At 57.5% G+C, this 26,174-nt stretch overlaps 1 protein-coding gene across 23 annotated transcripts in view; it reads right to left on the reverse strand.

Moving 5' to 3' along the window:
• CFAP46 (cilia and flagella associated protein 46) overlaps window positions 1-18,307 on the reverse strand; it is an 88,717-nt gene extending 70,410 nt beyond the window's left edge. For 21 of the 23 annotated variants that reach the window (XR_007132113.1, XR_007132114.1, XM_047759433.1 and 18 more), the window contains exons 1-11: window positions 18,200-18,307; window positions 17,427-17,551; window positions 17,150-17,281; window positions 16,505-16,569; window positions 15,571-15,735; window positions 14,849-14,972; window positions 14,307-14,401; window positions 13,429-13,539; window positions 10,777-10,876; window positions 3,368-3,466; window positions 1,592-1,782 (exon numbers count right to left, since the gene is read on the reverse strand). Coding sequence is in view for 21 of the 23 variants with exons in the window: in XM_047759433.1 (XP_047615389.1) it covers window positions 1,592-1,782; window positions 3,368-3,466; window positions 10,777-10,876; window positions 13,429-13,539; window positions 14,307-14,401; window positions 14,849-14,972; window positions 15,571-15,735; window positions 16,505-16,569; window positions 17,150-17,281; window positions 17,427-17,551; window positions 18,200-18,248 (1,256 nt within the window). In the remaining 2 variants the exon portion in view is untranslated. The remainder of the gene's footprint in view (window positions 1-1,591; window positions 1,783-3,367; window positions 3,467-10,776; window positions 10,877-13,428; window positions 13,540-14,306; window positions 14,402-14,848; window positions 14,973-15,570; window positions 15,736-16,504; window positions 16,570-17,149; window positions 17,282-17,426; window positions 17,552-18,199) is intronic. The other 2 variants (XM_047759432.1, XM_047759436.1) reach the window with 2 other exon arrangements.
• Between the last annotated feature and the right edge of the window lie 7,867 nt (window positions 18,308-26,174).

Raw genomic sequence — 26,174 nt, forward strand, 5'->3', positions numbered from 1 at the left:
GGTCAAAATGGAGCTGCAGCTGCTGGTCTACACCACAGCCACAGCCACACGTCTGCGACCCACCCTGCAGCGCGGCAGCACCAGACCCTTAACCTTCCGACCGAGGCCAGGGGTCGAACCTGCATCCTCCTGGGCACTGGCTGGGTGTGTTACAGACCTTTTTAACAGACGCATTACAAACGGTGGACAGCATTCAACACCTACCCATGATTTAAAAACAGCACAGCAAACAGGACATGTGAAATGTGTGCATTCGATCGTATGCAATTATATCTCAATAAAGTTAATTAGAAGAAGGACCGTCAGAGAAAAAGAAGGCAACTAGAAGATATTACCTTTAAAAACCAGACAAACATGAAAAAACCTAAAAGGATATCTTTGGAAGAGAAAGTCATTAAAATTTAAAAATATATGCTGGACCAAAGAGAGAGAGAAAGAATTAGAGGGTCTGTGGAATAACCGACGGCCTGGAGGACCCGGTTGGGGCCGTGGGTGCAGGAGGGACGGCAGGCGGCCAGGAGCAGGGCCCTCAGACGCCCCGCGGGATGGATTCCACAAGGGGAGACTCGTTGCTGTGTCTTTTGTTTTTCATTCTCTTGTCTTTTTAGAGCCGCACCTGAGGCATGTGGAGGCTCCCTGGTTAGGGGTCGAGTCGGAGCTACAGCCGCCGGCCTACACCACAGCCACAGCAACGCGGGATCCGGGCCACATCGGCGACCTACACCACAGCTCATGGCAACGCCGGATCCTTAACCCACCGAGTGAGGCCAGGGATCGAACCCACAGCCTCATGGTTCCTAGTCGGGTTTGCTACCTCCGTACCATGACAGGAACTCTGGGAAACTAGTTTTAAACGGGGGAAAACCCCAGACTTGAAGACGGATGTCACTTCACAGACAAGACCCCAAGGGCCAGTACAAGAAGGGTCCAGAGGACCTGGGCCCCCCCATCGCCCGCCCGTGCTGATGACCAGCTGTGGCTCCCCTGCCTAGGCTCCCGGAGGTGACAAAACCTGCCCTCATTTCATCGCCGGAGCGGGGGCAGGGCCGGCCCCCACAGCCCCCCCCTGCTGCTGCACCCTCCTGGGGGACCCTCCGCCCCTCCTCCTGCCCACACCCCAAATCCCCGCCCCCCTGGGCTGATCTGCCCCACGAGAGGAGGCGTCTGCTCGGCCTGCCGGATTAATGGCCCTTGCCTGTGGGGTCATCCTGTGACCCCAGTCGGGGACAGAGCAGAAGACACTGAGGAGCACATGGGAGGGCTTCACGACTCTGGCCCCCACCCCAGCTCGCCCCTCCTGCGCCTGTGCCATGGGGCTGTGCCCGCTGCCATCGCCCCAGCCTGGACCCTCATGCCTCAGCCCTCTCTCTGAAGCCCTCTCCACCGCCGATGGGCCGGCCCCCCATGCCCCCAGGCTGTCCCCAGGCTCCACCTCCGATGGCCCCAGCCCCCCCCATCCCCGCCCTCCAGACCCACTCTCCCCAAGGCCTCCCGGCCTCTCCAGCGGGCAGGTCTGCAAAGAGCCCTGGGCGCTGCCACCCTTCGTGCCCACTCCTTGGGATTTCATCCTTTCCCGGGGGGAACCAGCCACCTGTCCACCGTCTCCAGGGCCTCCGCGATGTTGGTCAGCGGCTTCCGCAGGTGGTGCCGCAGGTTGTGCTGCAGCAGAGGGAGGCACGCGTTCCACTGCGTGCTGCACACCACGTGGGTGACCCGGGGCTCGCCCAGCCGGACGGCTCGCTGGAGGGCGAGGTCGAGTCTCTGTATCACCGTCAGCTGGGTCTGCGCAAAGGGCCGTGGACAGGGCGTGAGGCCGGGGGCCCATACCCATTTATCAGGCCCCCGGGCACCACGGGCGAGCCAGGGCAGCCCCGGGCCTAACCAGAGCCCAGGACACAGCAGGTGGGCCCGGGCCGCCGTCTGAGTCTTGCCTGTGGAAATGAGCCCACCTGAGCCGAGTCCACGGATTTCCTGGTCCTGTGCGTTTACAGGCCACGCCCGCCTCGTTTACTGTCCGGACAGCAGCCCCAGCCCATGCTACGCAGCCTCCCAGCGGACGGCGCTGGGCCCGGCATCAGCCTGGGTGACTGCCTCACCAGCTCTGCCTCCCTCAGCTCAGCCTGTCCCAGGGCTCCTGGCTCCCTGGAGGCTCCCCTCATCTGCTCCTGGGCCAGGGTTCCAGTGCAGACTTGGGGTGCACGACCCCGCACCTCCCGGCTGCCAACATGCAAAGCCTGGGGTCTGGCACCCCTGAAGAGCCCTAGGCTGGAGGAGGCAGAGGGACAGGGCCCTGTAGGCCCCAGAGCTACCACCTTCCTCGAGGCCAAACGCTGGTGGGGCAGCCACCTGCGCAGGTCCACAGGGGACATGCATGCATCCGCCAGGCGGTGGGAACGCACCAAACAGAGCCCCCGAGGGTGTGGCAGACGAGCTCCTGCAGGCTGCTTGGCCCCTGGCAGAGCTCACAGCGCAGAGGCTGCTGGCCCCTCCAGGCCAGGCAGGTGCCGGCAGGACAGCCCTGCGGGGGACCCCAGGAGCTAATGCAGGGAGTGGCCGCCTCGGCCCCAAAGCCAACCCAGCGCCATTATTCTTTCAGTGTCTGTTGGTTCCCTTTTTTGACTGCAGAATTCTAACTAAAGAACAGTCTAAAGGATGGCTACACTCCTTTCCTGGCAGTGGCTGCTGGTCCAGATCCGACTGCATTAAATAGACCCGGAGTGACGCTGAGCTCAGCTGTCTGTCACTCTTTGCCACTGTGTTCACAGGCGCCATGTGCCAGCTCAGAGACAGCTGCCTCCTCGCCAACTGCTGAGGGAACTGTCTACACAAGTCTGCGGTTTCCAAAGGGGCAGGAATGCTCAGGGGAGGGGTGCTCTGGACCTGCCCACCCCCCACGCTGCGTCCCTGCCTGCGCCCTGCCCCACTTCCCGGAGCCCCTTGGGTCCCCAAGCCCAGCGAGGCCAACGGCCCGATGGCCCCGCGCTCCGGCTGAGTCAGGACGGCAAAGGGCCCTCCCAGGGACTCTGTTCTCAGTGCGCTGCCTTGGGGGGCAGCTGGACCAGAGGACCATCCCCCCAGCCCCCCGCCCAGGGAACGAAGGGGCTGCACGACCCTCACAGCACCCCCGCCAGGCTGAGGCGGCCCTGGGGCCCTGGGGGACCCATCCTGGTGCAGCGGAGGAGGAAGACAGCCCTGGCCTCTGAGTTCCTGCAGGAAAGCCAGGAAAGCGGGTGGAAACGGGGGCCCAGGAGGCTGGCCTGTGTCCTCGTCACGGCCCCCATCCTCAAACCCGGCACCAACTCAGCTCCCAGCTCCCTGCAGACGCCCAACAGCTCAGCATCTGCTTCGGCCCCGGTCAAGGACTTACCTCCACGGCCTCTCGGGTGTAGATTTTAACTTTCCGCTCCAGTCTTAGAGCTTCTAACGCGCACTCCAAGCATTCCGTTTCAATCAGCTCGCCAGGGTCCTGAGGGACAGAACGCTGCTCAGACGAGGCGTTTTAACAAAACAAACACGCACAGCCATTAACCTCAAAGACCAGTTTAACTATAACTGACGTGCTAGGCAGAAATTCGACAAATACAGATTAGACGATGCAAATATATACGAGGAAAACTCAAAATGTGTCCAAAAGATGCCAAGACTTAAGGGAGAAAGCTACAAAAAAGTGTTTTTACCTTTAATAGTTGGTTTCACCGGACGCTGGACTTTCAAAGACCCACATCGGCTTCAGACAACACCAGGTGACGGAATCTGGCAAAGGCGTCCCCTCACTTAGTCCCTGGCGCGGTCCAGCTGGACCGCCGGCTGCAGAGGCCGAGGCAGGTGGCAGGGCCCGCAACTGGCTCCGGGCGAGGCGCGCGGGTCTTCCCGGAGCTGCCAGACCTTCCCGACGCGCCCTCTGGCTGCCATCCGGCCGGCGCCCGGGGGCGCGTCCAGGCCGCCTCGCCCGGGGGCGCGTCCGTCTGGCCCGGTGGGCTTGTGAGATGAGAGGTCAGGACGACCTCTCAGGCACTTTTTTGTTTTTTCCAGAATCGTACCGTTTCCTCGCTCGCAGACTGGTTCATGACACATTTTGAGTTAATGCCTGTGAGGTGCCACGTGGGGGCCAAAGCGCCTCTTCTCCTAACTCATCACTCTCGCGGTTTCCCCAGGACCGTTGCTCCCTGCAGGCTTTTTCCTGGAGGTGGCTCATCTCCACTCGCTCGGCTGTTCTTCTGGGTTTTGGCTCCTTCTTTCACCTGCCTTTTCTCCTGGCTAGCTTTCGGCACCGTCTCTTTTTCGCAGCCACAGAGTCGTAGCCTCTCTGGCTCCGGCCTTTGCGCCTTGTGGCTGGAGCAGGGGCAGGGCCGCCGCATCCTGATGGGAGGCACTGGCTTGGGGGGGGAGCAGAGCTGAGTCTCCTCTTCTGGCGGGTGGGGCTTCGTCGCTGGGTAAGATTAGGCTGCTGCAGCCTCTCTGGCTCTGGCCTCTGCCCCCTTGTGGCTGGCGGGGGGGCGGGGGGGCGCTGTTCCCACCCTGTTTATTGTTTGGCCTGGTGGGGGGGGGCCTCTCAGCCCCGATGGGTGGGGCTTGTTTCCTCCAAACTGGCCCCCTCCAGGGGTGCTCACACCAACCACTCTTCCCTGGAACATCCATCGCCAACGTCCTGCCCCCCAGCGAGCCCCCCCCTCCGGCCCCCGCTTTCCCAGGAGATCCTCCAAAACCCACAGGGAGGGGTGACCCAGTTCTTACCGAGACCCTGCTTTGCCCTCCAGGAGTGGACACCCGCTTCCCCTGGTCCCGGGGAGCTCCCGCGCTCCAGCCCCGCTGGCCCTCCACCCCAAATGCTCGGGGCTCCTCCTCCCAACAATGCCAGACCCCCCGCGTGGGACCTGCCGCGGGGCTCGGAACCCTCACTCCTCGGAGGAGCCCCTGCCACGTGGTCATCTTCCAGTCGGCAGGTCTCCCCGAGCGGGCGCCGGCTGCTCTGCTGTGAGAACGCCCCTCCTGCCGTCCTGATGTGGCTTCCTCTCTGTCTTTGGGTGTAGATTCCCTTTTTGGGTAGTTTCCAGTCTACTTGGTTGATGGCCGTTCAGCAGCTGGTTGTAATGTTGGTGTTTTCGTGAGAGGAGGGGAGCTCGGGTCCTTCTGCTCCGTCATCGTCATCCCGTCTCTGTGCCCCAGTTCCCGGATTCTAATTTGACGGACCGGGCAACTGCGAGAGCACACCGGCTCTGTGGGCACCATGTCGCCGTCAGCTTCGCACTCTCGCTCCGTGGCGGCTCCAGTGTTCATCTCCTCACGTGTGGTTGTTCTCCTTCTGGCACCACGGGTCTCAAGGCGCTCTGGCATCCACCGTCCGGGGCCCACCTCTGCAGCTCGTCCAAGCCTGAGGGGGCTGTGCTGGCTGGCCAATCGCTGGACTCGACCCTGTCCCTCGGTCTCCGCGGCTCTTGGCATCACCACCACCCTGTCCTGACCGTGGCGCCTCTGCATCCAGGCTTCGAGTTGGGCCGTGGGCATCTTCTGACATTGTTCTGTGTTTTTCAAAGGTGCTTTCAGAATTCTAGGTCCTTTGCAGTCGCATGTAAAACTTGTCCTCAACGTACCGATGTCTGAAGCCCTCCTGCGAGGACTTTGACTGGGACGGCATTGAATCTATTGCTCACGCTGTTGAAAACGGACATCTTAACGATACTGAGTCTTTTTCCTTTTTCAGGCTGAGCCCACAGCACGTGGAAGTTCCCAGACCAGTGACTGAATCCGAGCCACAGCTGCAACCTGAGCTGCAGCCGAGGCAGCGCCGAATCCTTGAACCCGCTGTGCCGGGCCGGAGAGCAAACGGCACATCCACAGCGACCCGAGTAGCTGCACTCAGGTTCCTTCCCTACAGCCACGGTGCTGGCTCCAGCAATATCGAGTCTTTTTTTTTTTTTTTTTGCCTTTTTCTTGGGCCGCTTCCGAGGCATGTGGAGGTTCCCAGGCTAGGGGTCCAATCAGAGCTGTAGCCGCTGGCCTACGCCAGAGCCACAGCAATGCCAGATCCGAGCCGAGTCTGAACCTACACCACAGCTCACGGCAACGCCGGATCCTTAACCCACTGAGCGGGGCCAGGAATCGAACCCTCAACCTCATGGTTCCTAGCTGCATTCGTGAACCACTGCGCCACGACGGAAACTCCAATACTGAGTCTTTTGATCCACACTATTATCTTTGCTTCAAGTAGCCAATTATCTTTTGCAAAGATTCACATTCTCAGGGCTCTGTGTATCATGGATGTGGGTCCCCCTCCTGGAGCCGTTCACCATTTGTACGGACCCAGATCTCTGTCCTATTATCATCTTCCTTCTGCCTGAAAAGCATCCTTTAAAATTACTCATAGTGTAAGTCGGATGCTTTCAGATTTTTGTTTATTTTAAAAATATTTATTTTGCCTCTGGTTTTGAAAGATATTTTCTCTGAGTGTGAATTTTTAGGTTGATGGGTTTTGTTTTAGTATTTTCAGGATGCTGATCTCAGGTCTTTGGGCTGGTTTTGTTTCCAACAAAAGTACCGCTGCCGTCTGCTGTCATTCGGATTTCTCTTCCTCAGTACGGAATCTCCCCCAGAGGTCACTAAATCTAGAAGACTGAGCCATTCTTTCTTTTCCATTTTTTTGGTCATTTTAGGTATGCACCCACAGCATATGGAGGTCCCCGGGCTAGGGGTCCAATCCAAGCTGCAGCTGCTGGCCTACCGCACACCAGAGCAGCATGGGATCCGAGCCTCATCTGTGCCCTACACCACATCTCAGGGCAACACTGGATCCTTAACCCACTGAGCAAGGCCAGGGATCAAACCCATGTCCTCATGGATACTAGTCGGGTTCGTTACCACTGAGCCACAATGGGAACTCCTGATTTTTTTTTTTTTTTTTGCTACCTATATATGAGTTCCTTATCTATGGTAGATATTAACTTCTTATCAGATATCTGATTTGCAAACTTTTTCTCCTGTGCCACAGGTTGCGTTTTAACTCTGTTGATTGTTGCCTTTGCCGTACAGATGTTCGTTTGATGAAGTCCTCGTCGTTGACTTTGCCTTTGGCGTCATTTTCAAAACATCAATTGCCCAGACCAATGCCGCTATGTCTTTCCCTTTGTATTCTTGTAGGAGTTTCATGGTTTCAGGTCCTAAAGCCTTTGACCCATTTCACGTAAATTCTGCGAGTGGTGTAAGGTGGGGTCCAGTCATCTGCCTGCAGGCAGACACTCAGTGTGTCCAGCACCACTCACCAAGGGGGCTGTCCTTCCCCACTGCGTGTCCTTGTGCCCTCGTCAAAGGCTGGCTGACACTGTGCGTGTGGCCTCATTTCTGTGCTCTCACTCAGGATAGCTTTGTAATACAGTTGGAAATAAGCAAGGGTGATTTCTCCAGTTTTGTTTTTCTTTCCAAGAGTGCTTTGGCTCTTCTGTGGTTCCACACAAATGGTTTTTTCCTAGTTCCGTGAGAAATGCCATTGGAATTTTGATGAGGACTGCATTGAATCTGTAGGCGGTTTGGGGCAGTATAGACATTTTAACAATTTTCACTCTTCCAACCCCAAAGCCTGGGCAGCTTTCCGTCCTTGGTGTCTTCTTCGACGCCCTTCATCAATGCCTTCCAGCCTTTGGTGCACAGGACTTTCAGTTCGCTGGGGGAAGCTATTCCCGAAGACTTTACTGGTCTTGGCACTTTCGTAAACGGAACTCTTTTCCTTGCTGCTGCTGTACGCTTGTCTACTTCTGCTTTCAGACGTGTTAGTATTTGCTCAGTCTGTTCGGGTGTGCCAACGCACACACACACACGCATGTGCAATCGTCATGTTCTCTTGATCAATCCGTCTGTTTATCATTAATAATGACCTTCTTTGTCCTGTTACAGTTCTTGACTTGAAGCCTCTTTCGTCTGATATAAGTACAGCTACTCCCGCTCTTCTGGTTGCCATTTGCCCGGAATATTTTTTCCAACCCTTTACTTTCAGCCTCTGCGTGTCCTTAAGGCCAAAGCCAGTCTCCTGGGAGCAGCGTTATCACTGGGTCTCTTTTTTTTTTTTAAATCCATTCAGCTCTCTATGTTTTTGGATTGGAGAATTTAATCTACTTATGTTTAAAGTAATTATTGCTAAGTATGTACTTACTATGTCATCTTGTTGTTTTCCTGTATGTTTTATAGTTACTTCGGGAGTTCCTGTTGTAGCGCAGTGGAAATGAATCCGACTAGGAGCCATGAGGTTGCAGGTTTGATCCCTGGCCTCGCTCAGTGGGTTAAGGATCCGGCGTTGCCATGAGCTGTGGTGTGGGTCGCAGACGAGGCTCAGATCCTGCGTTGCTATGGCTCTGGTGCAAGCCGGTGGCTACATCTCCGACTGGACCCCTAGCCTGGGAACCTCCATGTGCCACGGGTGTGGCCCTAGGACAAAAGACAAAAACTGAAAAATAAAATAAAAAAGTGTAGTTCCTTTGTTCCTTTCTTGCTTTCTTTGTGATTTGACGATTTCCTATAGTGCCATGCTTTGATTCTTTTCCTTTAATATTTTGTGTATCTACTGCAGGGTTTGCTTTTGTGGTTACAGAAAACATCTAATAGTTATGACAATTTATTTAAAGCTGAAACAACTTGATTTGCATATAAAAAGCTTATATTTTTTACTCCCCAACACGTTGTGTTTTTGATGTCCCAATTTATGTCTTTTTGTCTTTTGCATCTGCTAACAAATTATTGTACCACAGTTACACTTTCAATAATTTTTTCTGGTAAACTCTGTGCTGGGTTAAGCGAGTTACATGCCACCAGGACAGTATCAGATTGTTCTGAATCTAACTACATGCTCAGCTTTAGCAGAGAGTTTTACTCCCACGCTACTAACTAGCGCCCTTTCGTCTCAGCCTGAACAGCTCCCTGGAGCGCTTCTCGTCCGGCAGGTCTGGTGGTGACGGCCTCCCTCCGCTTCCGTTTATCTGGGAGAGTCTCTGCCTCGCCCTCATCTCCGGGGCCAGCTTTGCTGGGTCGAGTGTTCTTGGTTGGAAGTTTTCTCTCTTAAACTGGTCACGGAACTCTACCCCAGCCTTCGGCGTTCACGCTGATCAATCCACTCATATGGGAACTCCCGTGTATGAGAGCCGTTTTGCTTTGCTGCTTTCAGGAGTCTCTGTTTCTGACTTTTACCAGTTTCATCACAGTGTGTCTTGGCGAGGTCTTCACTGGGCTGCATCTGGAGAGTGTCCATGAAACTCATGTACTTGGACCACCGCATCGCACCCCAGATTTGCAGTTTTCAGGCATTATTTTTTTAAATAATTTTTCTGCCCCTTTCTCTCTCTGTGTCTTCCGAGACGCCCATAATTCAAATGTCATTTTGCTTGCTGATGTCCCATAATTACCTAGGTTTTCGTTTATTCTTTTCCAGGTGATTTCAAATGAACTCTGAAGTCACACACTCTCTCCTCTGCTTGCTCAGGTCTACTCCGGACGCTCGCTATTGCATTTTTCATTTCATGCATTGTATTCTTTGCCTCCAGACTTTCTATGTGGTTCTTTTTTTATTATTTCTTTCTTTGAACTTATTCTATTCAGGCTGTTTTCCTGATTTCATTGAGATGTATACCTGTGTTCTCCTGTAGCTCGCTGAGCTTCCTTAAAACCATTATTTTGAACTCTTTGGCAATTCACGTATCTCCATTTCTCTGAGGTAATCTGCTGAAAAATTACTGTGTTCTTTTGGTGGTGTCACGTTTCCTTGAATTTTTGTGTTTCTTGCAGACGTGTGCTGAGGTCTGTGCCTCCGGTAAAGCAATCGCCTCTTCCGACTTTCTGCTCTGGTTTGGGCAGGAAACGCCTTTGCTGTGGGTGGGCGCGGCCGCTGCAGCTCCAAGGAAGGTTCGGTGTCCACACCTCCATCAGCTGCGGCCTTCAGCCGCAAAGACTGCAGCGGCCTCACAGCAGTGGGCAGCTACCCCAGGGCCTTGCCCGGCTGTAAACTCCCGAGGGCCAGCTGGTCTGGGACACCGAGCCGAGCGGGCACTGGGGGAGAATCGAGGCAGCGTGGCTACAGTGGATGGTAGCGCCGTCCGAGCTCAAGTCCTTCCGACTCGCTTGTCACAGCACCTGTCAGACGCCACATCCTACGACCCAACCTCGCGGAGCTGCGCGGTCAGCCTCTGCTCTGCAGAAGAGCCTTTCGGATTTTAAATTAACAGACAAAAAGTCCTGAAGCACCACTCTTATGAACTTGTGGTGGGAATGTAAATGGTGGGGGGGGGGGGGGCAATATTGCAACACGTATTGAAAAACCTTACAAGTGAGGATTCTCCAGTAATTTTGCATCAGTGACCTCATCTCCGGGAAAAATCCTCAATGCAGATAAAGGCTCGGGAAGTAAGATGTTCACTGCAGCTCTTTACGTAACAAGAAAAAAGGGATAGGGTTTAAATGTCCAATAACGGGGCTGAAGAGTAAGCTGGGACCATGAATGTTCTGAAATATTGCGCACCCCTAAAGTGAAGTGTGTAAAGAACTGGTGGCAACATGGGCCGGAGCCTAGAACTGAAATGGGGGAAAGAAAGGAAGCAAAACTGCAAATATCACATCACGTCAACCGGGTAAAACCAGTTTAAAAAGACTGGAAGGAAATTTACCAACAACACGACGCAGGCCCTCGAGGTGAGGGTGTTTTCCAGTCCTTGCCCCTTTTCCGTTCTTTCTTTCTTTCTTTTTTCTTTCTTTTTTTTTTTTCACGTCCAGATCACAATAAGCAGCAAGGTCACAACCACTTACTTTGCGGTCCATTTTCTTCAAGTCCGAGAGGCAGTCAGAGCAGACCTCCTCACATTTCAAGGTCAGAGAAAGGTGAGCCAATTCAAAAAGCAAAAGAATTCTGGAAATAGAAATGAAATAACACTGGCTCAATGGGGGGCGAAAAGCAACAGCCACCTGTGGGTGAAGGAAGCGTTGGGCCCTCCTTCAGGCAGCAGCAGGGAGCAAGTGGAAGCAAACAGACATCCTGCAGCAAGGGAGCCCAAGCCCAGGCCCTCCTGGCCCTGACACAGGACTTGGGGGGGAGGGGAACCTCTGCTGCCTCGGGGCAGGTGCAGGAGTGGCCTGGGGAGGAGGGGGGACAGTAAGAGACAGCTCTTCCTGCCACGTGACAAGAGCAATCGCAGAGCCCACTTAGGGTCTCTGCAGCCATCAACAGGCTGGTGCTGAAATCTGTATAAAGACAAGGACCCTTGGAGATCCTAAAGCAACTCTGAAAAAGACCAAAGTCGGAGGACAAACCTGCCTGGACTTAAGCCAATATAAAACTGCAGGAATCAGGTAGCGGCCCTGAGGGGAGTTACAGGCTGGCTCCCCAGCCTGACATCCCACATTCTGGACAAGGCAATTCTCGGCTGGGGGTGCAGACCTGTCCTGCACACGGTGGGATCGCCTGGGGCAGCCCCAACAGTGGCCATCAGCGGTGTCCCCGAACACACCAATGTCCCCTGGGCACAAGCCGGGCTTCCCTTTCCTAGGCAGGGACCACCCAGGCCGCACTGGGTCAGCCCCCCTCCCCCGCACAAGAAATGTATCCTCTCCAGACGAGCCCCATGGACGTGAGCCCTCGCCCTCATCTGGCGCGGCAGTGGGCCAGTGCCTTTGGCTGACACGATGGCTGGTGGTCGTGAGACCCCTGGGGGAGGAAGAACCCTCAGTTCTGGTGGGCAGTCAGATCTGTAGCTCTGGCCCCTTCCGGCACAGCCTCTGGATTGTGTCGGCAGGTCCTTCCTGCCTGTGTGTCAGCCCAGGACCGACTTCCCGACCGCCCCTTATGGAGCTACAGGCCTCGTTTTTCTGCCTCAAAGACGCTTCTCAGCTGGGGGATGTTATTCACTATCCCCCCTCCCAACTGCCAACACTCACCTGGGACGCAAGCGCCTGTCTGCGGGTCAAGCCTCCGCCCTCAGCCCCCGCCGCCCCCGGCCCCCCACCTCTGCCGCCCCAGGGCCCTGGAAACTGCGCCTCCAGACCTGCCCGGCCAGTGGCGCAGGCAAGAAGGGAGACCCTGAAAAGGCATGATTCACTCATGTTCAGTCCTTTTTTGGTTTTAAACCAACAGAATTTTTTTTCCACCCAGAAACCCAGACATCTAAGCCCGGGCAGAGAGGGGTCAGCGGGCGCTTCACAGACGGTTGGAGCCCCTGAGGCTCTTGGGGCCAAGGAAGGGCCCGCACCACACACAGCAGCTCTGACGGGCTGAGCGGTGACCCCCTAGCAGAGGCCACATGTCCTCCAGGCCCAGGGAACAGCGGGCAGAGCTGACCTCAGGCAAAACCACAGGAAATGAAACTGCCCAAATCAGGGGCGGCTGCTGGCGTCCTCGGCAGCCACAAGGCAACAACTGGCAAGAGAGAAGCCGCAGAGACACTGGCGGGGAGAGAAGAGCTCTCCATCGGGGGGCAGAGACTGAGCACGGGGGCCTGTGTCCGCGGCGAGGACGCCCGAGCGGGGGCCGCGCGGCCTGAGCTCCTGGGGGCCCCAGGCCAGCCTCGCTGCAGGGCTGCCGGGCCAGGATCTGGGCGAGTCCCTGTCGGGCCTCAACAGCATCCAGCCCAGGACTGGCGAAGCACCTGTCAGCTCAAATTCTTCTCATCCTAAACATGTCTGCACATCAGCCCTTGTTTTCGAAGATCTAAAAAGTAAATCACCTGACGTACTTGATAAATACTTGGACCCAGGGGCTCGGGTTTTAAAATTCAACGTGGTCACCAATGACTCTCGGCAAAGGGCCCCCACGCTTCCCGCACGAGGCTTGGCAGCGGCTGAGGCAGTTCTGGGCCTCCAGAGACGAGGCCCCGGGAGCCGGTTCCCAGGCCCCAGATGGGGCCACACAGCCCGCCGGGCGGCGACCGGAGACCCGGACCAACACCCGATAGGGCGATGCTCTCGGCCACCTGCGCCGCAACGAGGCTTCCCGTCCATCCCGTCCATTCCTGAGACTAGAAGGCGGGAGAATGGGAGAGGCCGCTGCCGGCCGCGCTCTGGGAGGGGCGTGGGGGGAGAGGCCCCGTCTTTGCCGGCTGCCTCCAGCCTCGGCTCCCAGGCCTCCAGTCCGGGCTCTTCCCGAACCCAGAGCCGCGCCCCAAGGACGCCAACGCGGAGCCCCGAACAGCCAGCAAAGCGCTCAGGAGAGGAGCCGCGAGACGCTGCGACAACCTGCCAAGGGCTGCTGATCCGAAGACGCATTTGATTTTCTCGAGTCTGATGTGAAGTTTCATATCCCAAGTGCTTCCAAGCAGCTCAAACCTCAGGACAAAAAAAGCCTGGAGAGGAAAACGCGAACACCACCCGGCCGAAGCTCGCTCGGCTTCATTCCTTCCTACTTCCCTGCAGGTACCGAACGTACACCAGGGTTACGTCGGCGCGACCCTGGGAACCACGGACACTCACTGGTCCTCAGCGGCGGAAGGGACGCGCCCGTGGCTGCCGCGGCCTAAGTCTTCGTAGGCCTCCCTCAGAATTCCGGGGATGTCTCCAGGCAAATCGTTTTTATCCAGTCTTCTAAAATACAGATTCATCTAATCAAACATCATGTGCCATTAGAGCACACGCACGGATGAATCTAATCAAAAATCGTGTCATGTTTCTTTAAGTCATCCTGGAAGGAACTCTACGTCTTTGAACTTTGGAACGTGTGACCCCACCGAACAGACGACCCAACGAAATGCCTCTCCCTCCCCGGCTTCCCGGACGACCTCGCGCCGCCGCCTCCAGCCCAGTCCGGGCCCTGCTCCTCCGCCTCTCAGCAGAAACGCCCAGGAAACCGAGCCCAACCCCTCGGCAGCGCGCCCCACCTGCGGAGCCCACACCTGAGGAGAGGCTGGGCTGCCCGTCCGCCAGGTCCGAGCCTGAGCAGCTCCTGCCTGGGTCTGGAAGCCGCCCTCCCCTCCCCGGGCGGGACCTCCTCACTCACTCACTCACTCACACACACACACCCACGCCCACACCCACACACGCTGGGATCTGCGCGCACACACACACACAGGCGTCTCCTCGCACACACGCCGGTCCTCCAGCCCCCCAGCTCCCCCCGCAGAGCAGCAGGCCTCTCGGGGTTCCCCCCACACAGGCCTCTCTCTCTCCAGCCTCATGGTCGAGGTTCCAGCCTCGGCAGCAGGGCTCGAGAAACAAGGCCCCGCCGCTGCCCCTCTGCCCGAAGCCCCTGCCCTCGCTGGCCCAGAAGCTGCCCGCCCTGGCCGGCCGCCCCCGGGCCTCTCCGGGCAGGAGGCACCGCGTCCGCCCGCCGCCCTGCCGGGGACCCCGCTCACGCTTGCAGCGAGTTGATGTGGAAGGTGACGGCCAGGCCGGCGGACGTCCGCGTTTCTTCCTTCAACTGCAGCTCCCCCGTTAACCCGTGTCGGACCTGTCGCGAGGGGAAGGGAGTCGTTAACTGAGATTTACACCCGCCCCTCCGTAGAGGTACCCTGTTCAGCTGTTATTCCGCAAGTGTCCCTCCTTTGAAGCCAATGGTTGTAATTAGCTGGAACCTTCTCATTGACTACGCTCTATGTTTGGTGTCTCACACGTCACTTAAGTTGTAAGATTGAGAAGTGATGGGTGCTGTCCGCACACACTACTGTGGTGATCATTTTACAAATTTTCTGCTGACCTTTAAAAAATTCAACGCTGTTTAAAAGGAAACATTCAGCGTCTAATGAAGGAAAAAGATTTTGTCTTGTTTTGGTCGCGCGTGGGCACGCGTGTGTCTTTGTATCTCTCGCTGGACAGTCCCGGCTGTCTTTATACAGAGTTTTCTAACCAAGAGCTTTTAAAACGACTTCTGTCCACACTTTTTAACATCCCGGCTCACCATCCGAGCAAACACCTGCTGGTATCTGCGGGGCGCGTGGGCTCGGATGAACGGCGCCGCGGTGGCACAGAACTCCGCGGCCTCCTCGTTTCTTCCCGCTTGCAGATAACACTCCAGAAGCTCCCTGGATGACGCAAAGACAGCACCTGATAAACTGTTGACAGCGTTTGCCGCTGCAAATGTCTAACAACCAGGTTCTTATGCTTTGCTATTTTGACGTTTTACAAACTTCAGGAAGACCCCCGGGGTGGGGCGGGCGGGGTCGGCAGAGGCCCGCCACTGCTTTCGCAGGGGACCCGTCCGTGCGGTCCCTACCGAGGACATCAAGCCACTGCCTCGTAAAGAAGGAGCACAGTGCCGTTCAGTTTTTCGCACCCAGGGGAGCGTCCCTACCTGGGGCGACCCGGTTGCGCGCGCCTTTGGGCCAGGCCACGTGTCGCTAAGATGCCTGCTACCCTCACAGCGTGTTTCCCAACCCGCGAGCCAGGACTGTGCAAGGCTCACATCTCCCGGTTCGGAGGAGAAGCCCTTGTCCTGCGGTGACGCCCGTCTGATCAGGACACTGAGACACCACCTGCGGAGCTTCTTAGAAACGTGTGCGAACCAGACACACGAAACTGGATGCTGAGAGTCTAGGAAGCCCTGAGGCCGCGATGGGACACGTCACCGCCAGGACGTGCCCCTGCCAGGACAGCCGCGTCCGCCAGGTGGTCAGGACTCACAGCATCAGCTCTGCCCGCCAGTCCTTGTCTTCCTCCTCGATCTGATTCAGCACGTTCACGATCTGGGAGAGGCTGGGGATCAGGTGGCGGCGGTATCCGGGCTTGAGGAAGGGCCTCACCATTTGCCAGTAGAGGACGGATGCATTGTACACCAAGAAGTGATACCTGCGCGCGAGCACAGGGCGTCTGAGGCGCGCCCTGAGCCAGCCTGGCCTGAGTCCCTGCCTGAGGAAAGCGGACCCGCCCGAACTGCTCCTGCCTGCCTGGCTGCCAGATACAGACGCAGGATGGACACGACACCCTCCTGGGAGGCAGCCACGCGCCCCTGCTCAGCGGGCAGCTGGCTCCAGTTCTGCCCCAGCCCCAGGTTCCTGGGGCCGGTCTCTCACTGAGCCAGTCCACGGAGTGATCAAAGCACCAATGACCAAGGCCTCCGGCGCGAGCAGGGGGAGTCAAGGAAGGCTTCTTGGAGGAATCCGCCAGGAGAGCAGTATAGGGAACGGTTTGGGTGGGGTCCCTGTGCCTGCAGATGAAGTGCCACGGGGGCGGGGAGGCGGTGGGGCGGAGGGAGAGCAGCTGGCAACCTGGTCTTACCTCTGGGCCAGCTCCTCCCTCCCCTCCAGGGAACCGCCCATACTGCCAGGTACCTGGGGTCCTACAGGTGGAGGCCGGCCCTCCAGAGAAGCCCGGACACTGGGGACTGGCCAAAGGAGAGGCTTCTGCTCAGAAAGCAGACAAACTGTCTGCAGATGGCAGAAACCTCTGAATGGAGGAGAGGATGGCACTGAGGGCGGCGTGTGCCCGCAGCCCAGCTGCATGCAGAGACGTGAACACCCGGCCAGAGACGCATCAAACAGCAGACAAGATACACCGTCTACACAGAACCGCTGGCCGAAGGCTGGTTCTGAACCTTCTCCACCACCACCACGCCCACCTCGGTTCTCCTCTTGCAAAGTTGACCGCCTTCATATACTGAGTCACGCAATTTTCAAAGTCCTCCTAGAACCACGGGAAGAGCACACGGTTAAGTCAAATTCCCCCGGAACATCCACCACTGGTCCCTGTCACTCCTGTGACCACGAAGAGGCTCTGACGCCCGGCCAGGCCCCCAGCATGTGAACAGGGGACGAGGGACGCGAAGGAGAAGCTCTCAGGAGCCCCTCTCCCCGGAAGCCCCCCCAACCCGGGACCCCGCCAGCACTGCAGGCAAGAGCGGACACTAGGACACAAAGGTCAGAGGTCAGTGCTTAGCGAAACGCTGCAGGTCTGGCCGCACTGCGGACGAATCTGGCCACCAGGCGCCCGAGGAAGGCCTTTAGGGTTCTGTTGTCACGCAGGCTGGAGGCGGGATGACATTTTAACTCCTGTGCTACCGGATGGAATTCTGAGGACCATCGACGCAAACTCAGAGAAAACAATTCAGACAAACGGCCACAGACTCATTTCCGGGCGGCAATTGAGCGGAGGCTGCCTGATTTCCACCAGGAGATGCCAGGCTGTTCACACACATCATGACTTAAAGGACAGCGAAGGGCACTGGGAGGACCCAGCACGCGGGCGGGGTGGGGATGGCGCTCACCATGTCCTCTGTGGACTTGGGGGCACAGAGCTGGGCCCTGCACAGGTGCGCTCGGCCCAGAAACTGGGTGACGGGGCCCTTCACCTTGAAGTACATCTGGATGCAGTCCTGGCTCACCCCGGGCCGCCCCATCTGCGCAGAGCACAGCCGCGCTCAGGCTCCGCCCCCCGCCTGGAGACACCCCCCGGGGACACCCCCCCCACCTTTCCGCTTCGGATATAAACCAAGAAACAGGGGTCTCCCGGAGGTGCCTGCTAGGGGCCCAGGGATTAATCACCTTCAGGGCCTGTTCCGCACACAAAACAAACAGGTCGGGGCTGAAGCTTTCTGTGGGGTCGAACTCCGACTTGCCCAGGTTGGCGGACTTAATCAGCTGATAAGCCCTCTCCAGGGAGGCAGCATCTATGCGGAGGAGAGTGGAGGAAGAGCTGCTCAGCAAGCACCCAGGGCACCACTGAGCAATGGTGGGCAGGTCAGGAGGGAGCCCGGGCTCCCGTGGCTGTGCCCGGCACCCCCCGGTCCTGGAGGTGGGGGGCGCGGTGGGGGGAGCCAGGGGCAGGATGCTCTGAGCACAGCCCCCCCCGCCCCCCGATTCTGCGGCACCGCGTCGTCATCAGCCCAGCTTCAGAAGCAGTGGGAGGAGGCTGATCCTTGAGGAATAGCTTAGAACGACAAAGGCCTTCCTTTTTAAAAGGCGCCTACGTTTGCCCAGGTCAGACAAATTCTCCTAGTGCTGACGTCAGGAGGTCACTGGATCAGGCAGGGCGGGGTCGACAGGGTGCGGAGGGTCGTGGGGGCCTCCCAAGGGTCACGGGTCTGCCAGCTCTGGGCCTTCTCCAGATCCCTAGGCCTCGCTAAAGGCTAAAGGCTAAGCCGGCGGAGGTCCTAGAGCCTGCGGCCTCCCCAGGGGCGGGTTCCGGGGCGGGAGCGTCCGCGGGGTCTCCCGAGCGGCGGGGGGTTGGGTCCCCGGCGTCTCCCCAGGGCGGGTCCCCGGGGTCTCCCCAGGGGCGGGGGGGGGGGGCCGGGCGGACCCCGGGCCTCCCCGCCCACCCTGCTGGCTCTCGGCGCGGGCCAGCTCCTGCGTTATGACCAGGTCCATGGCGCCGGCGCCCCAAGTTCCTGCTGCCCAAAGTCGGTTGGTTGTCTCTCCGCAGCCCGGGGTTGCCTAGCGACGCGGGAGGACGCCGGACCGTGTCTACGGGTCGGGTCTACGGGTCGGCGGCGGGGCCAGACTTGTCCGGAGGCGAACCGCTCCCGCGCCCTCCCCGCTCCCCGCGCCCCCCCTCCGCTCCCCGCGCCCCCCCCCCCCGAGAGGAGGGGCCGGGCCGCGCCCTCCCCCCGCCGGCCTGTCCTCGGGCTCTGCCACCCCCCGCCTCGCCCGGCCAGACCCGGCTGCAAACTGCAGCTGCTGTGGGTTCCGCGCCACGTTCCAGTCCTGGGTCCCTGCTGGTCCAGGATGCCCCTGGGTTCGGCCCCGGGCTGAGCCCCCTCGCAGCCCCCCAGAAAGCAGCCCTGAATTCCTCCGTCATCCATTCGCGTGGCCTCCCAATGGCTATTTGCCGCCGGCCACTGACCGTGGCTGCGCTGGGCCTGGACAGGCAGCGGGGTGGCCGGACCATACCGTGGGGAGAATGCGTCGCACCAGCCCAGAGCACCCGTGAGCCAGGGGGGGCCGAGGGACGCCCCTGCCAGGGCCGGGCTCCCCACCTACTGCTGTAGGCGGGGTGCCGGGGTCTGAGCGTGGGTACCAGGTGAAGACTGGCTTGGAGAGGACGAGGGTGACAGGGTCGGCCAGGGCAAGTGAGAAGGGAGGCCACAGACTGGCGTCGCAGTGAGGGCAGGGAGGGAGAGCAGGCCTGGGTGAAGGAGGGGGGCGCTGCAGCACAGGGACCACATAACCAGGGGATGGATGGGTGGGTGGGGCCCCACCAGCATGCGGAGCTCTGGGAAAGGATTGAGTGGGCGTGGAGGGGCGGTGTTCCGGAGAGCGCTGGGGCATCCCGTCTGGACCGGTGAGATCCCAAGACACTCAGCCAACATTTGTGGGAGGCGTCTGAGGAAGAGGACAGGTTTGGCCGGAGGTGCAGACCTTCCAGCTGGTGCACTGAAGTGACGGTGGGGGAGAGATGCCCATGCAGAGAGCACAGGGACTTGGAGGCAGCCTTGCAGACCCTGGGCCTCCGGCAGCTGGAAGAACTGTCAGGGGGACAGAAGGGGGTGCCTGCCGGGCTGGGTCCAGGAGGCAAGCGGGGGGTGTTTGGAAGTGGGAGAGGGATCAGGCAGGTCCAGTGTGGCCCGGACTGTGATGAGGTGAGCAGAGAAAGAGCTGCTGGGCTTAGCAGCCCTGAGGCATCAGTGACTCAGGAACAGCCTGGTGGGGGTGGAAGCGTCGTCGGGAGGAGAGGAGGTGGGGAGAAAGGCTTGGAGACAGAACTCTAGCAAGAAGTCTGGCTCTTAATGAGAAGGAAAGACACAGGAGGGGGGCGATGGTACAGTGCCTTTTGTGTCTGGGGAGGGGTCTTTTTAAAGGTCTAACACAATGAAGCACTTTTCAAGTGAATTGTTTTGTTTTGCTTTGCTTTTTAGGGTCTCTGAAGCTATTGGGCTTTTTTTTTTATATTCCTTGCTTTTTTTTTTTTTTGACTACAAACAAATTAGAATATTAGAATATTGCACATTAGGAGTTCCCTGGTGGGCTAACAGTTAAGGACATTGTCACTGCGGTGGCTTGGATTCAGTCTCTGGCCTGGGAACGTCCACATGCCACAGGTGCAGTCAAAAAATAAAAAGAATATTGCATATTAGAATACTGCAATGATTCTACAATACCTGAAGTACGTCATATTAAATTTTTGTATGTATTTTATACGTAATGCATAAAATCTTTATTTTATTTTTTGATTTTTTTATTATTCAATGAATTTATCACATCTGTAGTTGTATAATGATCATCAAAATCCAATTTCACAGGATTTTTATTTGTAAACAAAATGATTCTGCATGTAAAAAAAAATCCTGTGGCATCTACAAAACTATTGCAACTTCTAAAAAGTGAATTTGCAGGGAGCAGGATCCAATGTCCTACCTGGAGAGCCATCAGCTGATCTGTACACACTGGCAACCACAGCAAAGGGCAGAAACATACCATTTAAAACAGCATCAGGAGGTCCCGCCGTGGCGCCGAGGAAACGAATCCAACTAGGAACCATGAGGTTTCGGGTTCGATCCCTGGCCTCGCTCAGTGGGTTAAGTATCCGGCGTTGCCATGAGCTGTGGTGTAGGTTGCAGAGGAGGCTCAGATCCCATGTGTCTGTGGCTGTGGTGTAGGCCAGCAGCTGCAGCTCTGATTCAACGCTTAGCATGGGAACCTCCATATGCTGCGGGTGCGGCCCTAAAAAGATGAAAGACCAAAAAAAATAAATAAATAAAACAGCATCAAAACCCGGCTACTCAGAGAAAAGGGAACTCTCCTACACTGTTGGTGGGAATGTAAATTTGTACAACTGCTATGGGGAACAGTGTAGAGGTTGCTTTCAAAACTAAACCCAGAGCAACCATCTGAGCAGCTGTCCCACTCCTGGGCATGCATCTGCAGAAACCATAATTCAAAAAGATACATGCTCCCCAGTGTTCACTGCGGCGCTGTTTGCGACAGTGAAGACCTGGAAACAAGCCAAGTGTCCACCCACAGAGGAACGGATAAAGAAGATGCGGCACACGCATACAGTGGAATATTCCTCAGCTGTAAGGAAGAATGAAATAATGCCATTTGCAGAGACATGGGTGGACCTAGAGACTCTCATGCTAAGTGAAGTGAGTCAGAGAAAGACAAACATCACGTGACACCACTTACATGCGCAGTCTTTTAAAAGGGGTCTAAACGAACTTATTTGTAAAACAGAAGCAAACTCAAGGACTTTGAAAATAAACTTGGAGTCACCGAAGGGGACAGATTAGAGGAACGATGGACGGGGGGGGGGGCCGGGGTCGGCGTACGCACACCATTGTCCATGGAATGGAACGTGCACTGGCCGCGTGGCGCAGGGAACTCCACCCAGGATTCTGTGAGACCCTATATGGGAAGAGAATCTGAAAAAGAATGGATGTGTTTATGTGTGCAACCGAATCCCTTTGTGGTACAGCGGAAATCATGACACCATTGAAACTCTGCTTCAATAAAACTTTGAAAAATGAAAAGACCAAACCGCTTTGGGAGAAATCCAACAGAAGCTGGGTTAGTCCTGCTACATGGGAAGCTACAAGCCTTGCCTCGGGAACCCCAGAGGACCCGTGAGTGCAGAGGCTTGCGGAGCTGGCGAGCGGGCGCTTGCGGGGTCCTTCTCCGCACGCTGATCTGTCTGCTCGGGGTGACCCCAGCAGCACCTCTCCGGAAACGGTGGCCGATGCTCCCCTTTCTGTGGAAGCGCAAAGGGCCAGGCGAGTCTTGAGGAAGAAGAGCAGAGGAGGACTGACGCCTGTGTTTCAAGACTCACTGCGAAGCTGTGGTGTTTCTGACAGTGCGGTATTGGTGGCGGGTGCACGGACCGACAGGACAGAGTTCAGCGCCGCATCCACATGGATTCAGTCCATTGATTTTGACACCTCTGCCATTTCAAGGGGGAAGGGGACAGTCTTTCCATCAAGTGATGCCAGGGCAATGGGGTCATGCATGAACCCAACACACCAGGTACCAAATTAACTTGAGATGATCACAGACTTTAAAGGTGACATTTAACGGCTCTTGCGTAAAACAAAATGCGTCGCTGCCTTGGAGCAGGCAAGTTTCTTAGGTAAGGCCTGAAAAATGGCACAGAGGGAAAGGAGGTAAAAGCCATTCTCCTCAAGAGTGACGCCTCTGCTCTTTGAAAGACACTGTTAGGAAAACGGGAAGGCGAGCTTCCGATGGGCGGGAAACAGTCACGGGAACGCACCTAACGAAGGACGCGCGTCCAGATTTTGCAGAAGGAGCCGAAGCCGACAGCCAGCGAGGAGAGGACCACACGAGCCTCCACAACGGGCAGAGACTTGAACAGGCCCTCAACAATGCAAGGCCTAAGTACCCAATGAGCGCATAAAAGACGCCCAGCGTCGCTGGTGATCAGGGAGATACAAATGTTCAAAGTGAGATGCCACTGTGGGCCCCCCGGGCGCGGCTGAGATGGAAACGGCCGCCAGGGGTGTGTGCCGGCGGGTCCTTCTGCGCGGCTGGTGGGCGTGTGAACTGGGTGTTTCCGATGAAGGCGAACATCCAGCTGCCCTCGGACCCAGAAACCCTCCTGCAGGGGGAGGAACGGGGTGTCCACAGGGAGGCTCGCCCAAGGAAGTTCACGGCGGCCTCACTACCCACATCCCAAAGAGGAAGCCACCCAGACCCCCGGCAGGAAACGGCGCTGCGGGCCACACACGCCTTAGCCAGCAGACCGAGCCCGCCAGTGGTCCCATTTCCGAGGGACCCCAGGGTGACGGAGATCCAGGCAGGGGCCTGACTGGGGAAGGGGCGGCGGACGCGGTCCGCGTGTTGACTGCAGAGTCGGGCACGTGGTTGTTTATATGGTTCAACACCCGCTGAACTTGAACTCTGAGGTGGGAGCATCTTTTACTGCAGTGGCAGCTGAGCCGGGCGGAACCCTGAGCTGGGGCCAGGGGACATGAGTGCCCACTCCGAACCTGGGTGCCCTGGCCAGTAGCGCAGATGAGGGCCGGGGATCGGCCTGCAGGGACTGTGCCGGGGGAGTCGAGAGAGACCTGGTGGTCGCAGAGGTGGGGGCGGGGAGGGGGGTGGGGAGGGCTGACTCGAGGCTCCTGTGGATGCAGGGCAGAGCTGAGGCCCCGGAGTTGGGGCTCAACCCCCGAGTGGCACCCTCATCCCGAGAGGCCCCCACGGGGCACAGCTGCTCGTGTCCAGGGTGTGAGAAGGTGCCCTTGGGGGCCCTGTGGGGGGGAGGCTGAAGGAGCAGGTGCGGTTGGGGGCGGGGGCTGGGCAGAAGGCCCGCACGCTGGACACGAGGTCACCGGGAGAGAGAGCGGTGGGCAGGCCGAGAGCAGGGGTCTTGGTGCCCAGGCCGGGCTGTTCCCCAGGGCCCCAAAGACCGGCGGCTGGGAGCTGACTCTGGGCGCGGGGGAGTGGCCGGGCTGAGAAGAGGAAAGTGCTCTGGAGGGTCAGCCCGCCAGTGGGCTTCGTGCTCATGCTCCTCCTCCTTCCTCAGCAATAGACCCCTGATGTTTGGCAGACACAGGACACCCCTGCTTCCCACCTCCCTCGAAACCAGTGTGCATTACAGCTTGGTCCTGTAGTGCAGCCTTAGGGGTGTAGCCTCAGAGGGAGAGCAAGCCCTTCTTTGGTCCTTCCTTTTGTCTGCTGGTGCAAAAGTGGCTACAAAGACTGGAGCTTGAGCAGCCATTTTGTGCCATGAGGAGGAAACTTCTGTCCTGGGATGAAGGACCCGAGGTCCCCTTCTGTGGGCAGCTGCTCAGTCCTGGGTGGCATCTCTCTTTGGAACCCTCAGCTGCTTTGTGTTCCCTGGGGCACCCTCGGTCCGTGTCCTCGCCGGGGCGCTAGCTGTGTCTGTCCACGAAGGTTAGGATGCAGGCGCAGATCACAGGGCAGTGGGAGGGAGGGACAGATGTCTGACCCATTTTCTGACAAGGGTGCAAGTTTTCTTCGATAACATTTCACCCCGGCCATTGACGAGCTGTAGACACCCACACGCATACACATCTGACAAGGAAGTTGGGCCGGGATATCGTTTCGAAACCTGATCCTCGCTCTTCCTCGGGCTCCAGTGCCGCGCACCACGTGAAGGCGTGGGTCCAAGGCCCTGCCATTAGCAGCTGGTAGCCTCACACAAGGGTCTCGGACGTGCCTTTGTTTATCCAGCCAGACCTCCGGCCCCGTGCATGCAGCCGTGATGACATGTTTATGTCCACCAAGGACGTGGCTCGCAAACCGTGTGGTAAGAGGCTTGTGGGGCCCCGGAGCATTAAGTCCTAAAACGCATGTTTCGGGTTCTGCAACAGCCTTCAATATCAAGAGTGGGAAACAGAGGTATTTTTTCCTGGGTGGAATTTCATTTCGCAAAGACAGTTCAGGTCAGACCCAGCCGGCTCTTTGCTCATTTTCCCTGAGAGTCAAGTTGGAAGGTGTGGGGTGCCACTGGTTCCCCCTGAAATTCTCCTCCCCCCTCAAACGCCCTGCACCCCAGGGGTGCCTGGAGGGAAGGCCCGGTGTCGGCCCGGCTGGGGGCCGCTGACCCCGGGAAGCATCCTGTCAAAGTTTTCCCTGCCGGCGCCTCGCCCACCCCCTTGGCTTCCAGAAGCGCCGACGCCCACCAGGAGCAGGGCGTCCCTCGTGCGTGTCCCTGGCCCGCAGAGCAGCTGGTCTTGGTTTGCTCTTCTCCTGTGCGCCTGACCTTGATTCTCGGCCTGAGGACACGGCCGTCCTTAAGGGTTTGCTGGAGCTCGCGAAGCTGGATGTTTTCTTTTCTTGTTGGGAAGGCGGTGTGTGTGTGCATTTGTGTGGGTACGTATGTGTGCATAAATGTTCCTGTGTGTATCTGAGTGTGTGAGTGAGTATGATGTGTGTGTGTGTGTGTGTGTGTGCACACATGTATGATTATGTGTCTGGGGGGGGTGCGCCGGTGTATGATGTGGGGGGGGGGTGTCGGGGGGGGGCGGTGTGCACACAGGAGTTGTGCCTCTCGTGACAACACTCTCGTCTGTGGCCACTGGCTCCTCCTGACTCAATATGGTCGTTTATATTTTCATAGAAAAGCGTTCATGTCTTTGCAGTGGCGACATGCAAGAAACTGAACCAAGTAGTTTTTGTGGTGGTTTTCCATTTCCTCGGTATCTGGAGCTATTTTCTTCTTAACTGTTTTCCTTATTTCTCTCTTCTTCCCCTTGATTAGATTAGCCAACTTAATTTTTTATTTTGTTGCTTCCTTTTTTTAAGAGCCGGTTTTGGATGATTTATAGACCGTATCATTTCTATTTTTTGAACCATCCGTCTCTTCTTTGGTTCTCATGCCGTCCTTCTGTCTGCTTAGCTTAGCTGTGTTTGTAGTCCTTGCATTGGATGCTTAATTGTTTTTTTCGCCTCTGCTCGTTAATGGGAGTGAGGCTGGCTTTTCCTCGGAGCGCTGTTAGCGGTACCCCGTCGTGTCTGACATGCAGCTAAAAGCCAAAGTCTCTAACTGTTGAACCGTAGTTTTGATACAAATAGCTGGGGGTGTGGTCAAGGGCCCCTTGACCCGCAGGCAAGGACATGGCCAGGTGGGAGGAGCTGGGGTCCCGTCCGTCAGGGCACGAGTGCGTGAGATTTGTGCGTTGGCACGCACACCTGGTACACATCTCCTGGGACGGTGAAAGCACAGCCCTGGGGTCACTGCTCTGCCCACACCTTCCACGTGGTGACCTCTAAACTCCCAGCTGCCGGAGCCCCCAGGTCCCCAAGAGTGAAAGCCGGGGACCTGGCTTTCCGAATCCGGCCTTCTTTCCGAATCTGGGCGGGCGCCGTCTTGAGCGGCTCTCCCCAGAGTTGGTGGGGGGCCTTCCTCTTTCCTCTTTGGCTCCGTGGTTTCTTAGGCCAGTTAGAAAGTCTTGTTTCCTCGTGGGTGGTGCTCACACCCGCTCGGGGACCGGCTGAGGTCCTTCAGGCCCCGTGACGGTCCCACAGGCTCCTGCGAACGTCCGATCGTATCGGTTAAAACCTCTTGCTGATGCCACCGTCCAGGTCTCTGTCCTCGCCTTCAAAGACAAGGCCACGAGAGACGCCTGCCCCCTCGCCTGCAGCCCTCAGCGCTTCTGCTGCTCTGGGCCCGCGCCACGTGGCCCGGAGGTGCTGGCGGCCGCCCCAGCTGCGCCGAGGGTTGCCCCCTCTGCCATTCTGTGCCTTTCTTGTGCCTGGCGTGCAGCTCGGGCCCTGCTCCGCTCGCCTCTCCCTCGTGGTTTTGAGGGTCCTGGGCCGTAACCACCCGCAGGTCCTCAGTGTCCCACATGCACCCTGTAACCACCCTCCCGCCGGGAT

This window comes from Phacochoerus africanus, chromosome 15 (genome assembly GCF_016906955.1).
Source record: "Phacochoerus africanus isolate WHEZ1 chromosome 15, ROS_Pafr_v1, whole genome shotgun sequence".
In the NCBI taxonomy this organism is placed as follows: domain Eukaryota; kingdom Metazoa; phylum Chordata; class Mammalia; order Artiodactyla; family Suidae; genus Phacochoerus; species Phacochoerus africanus.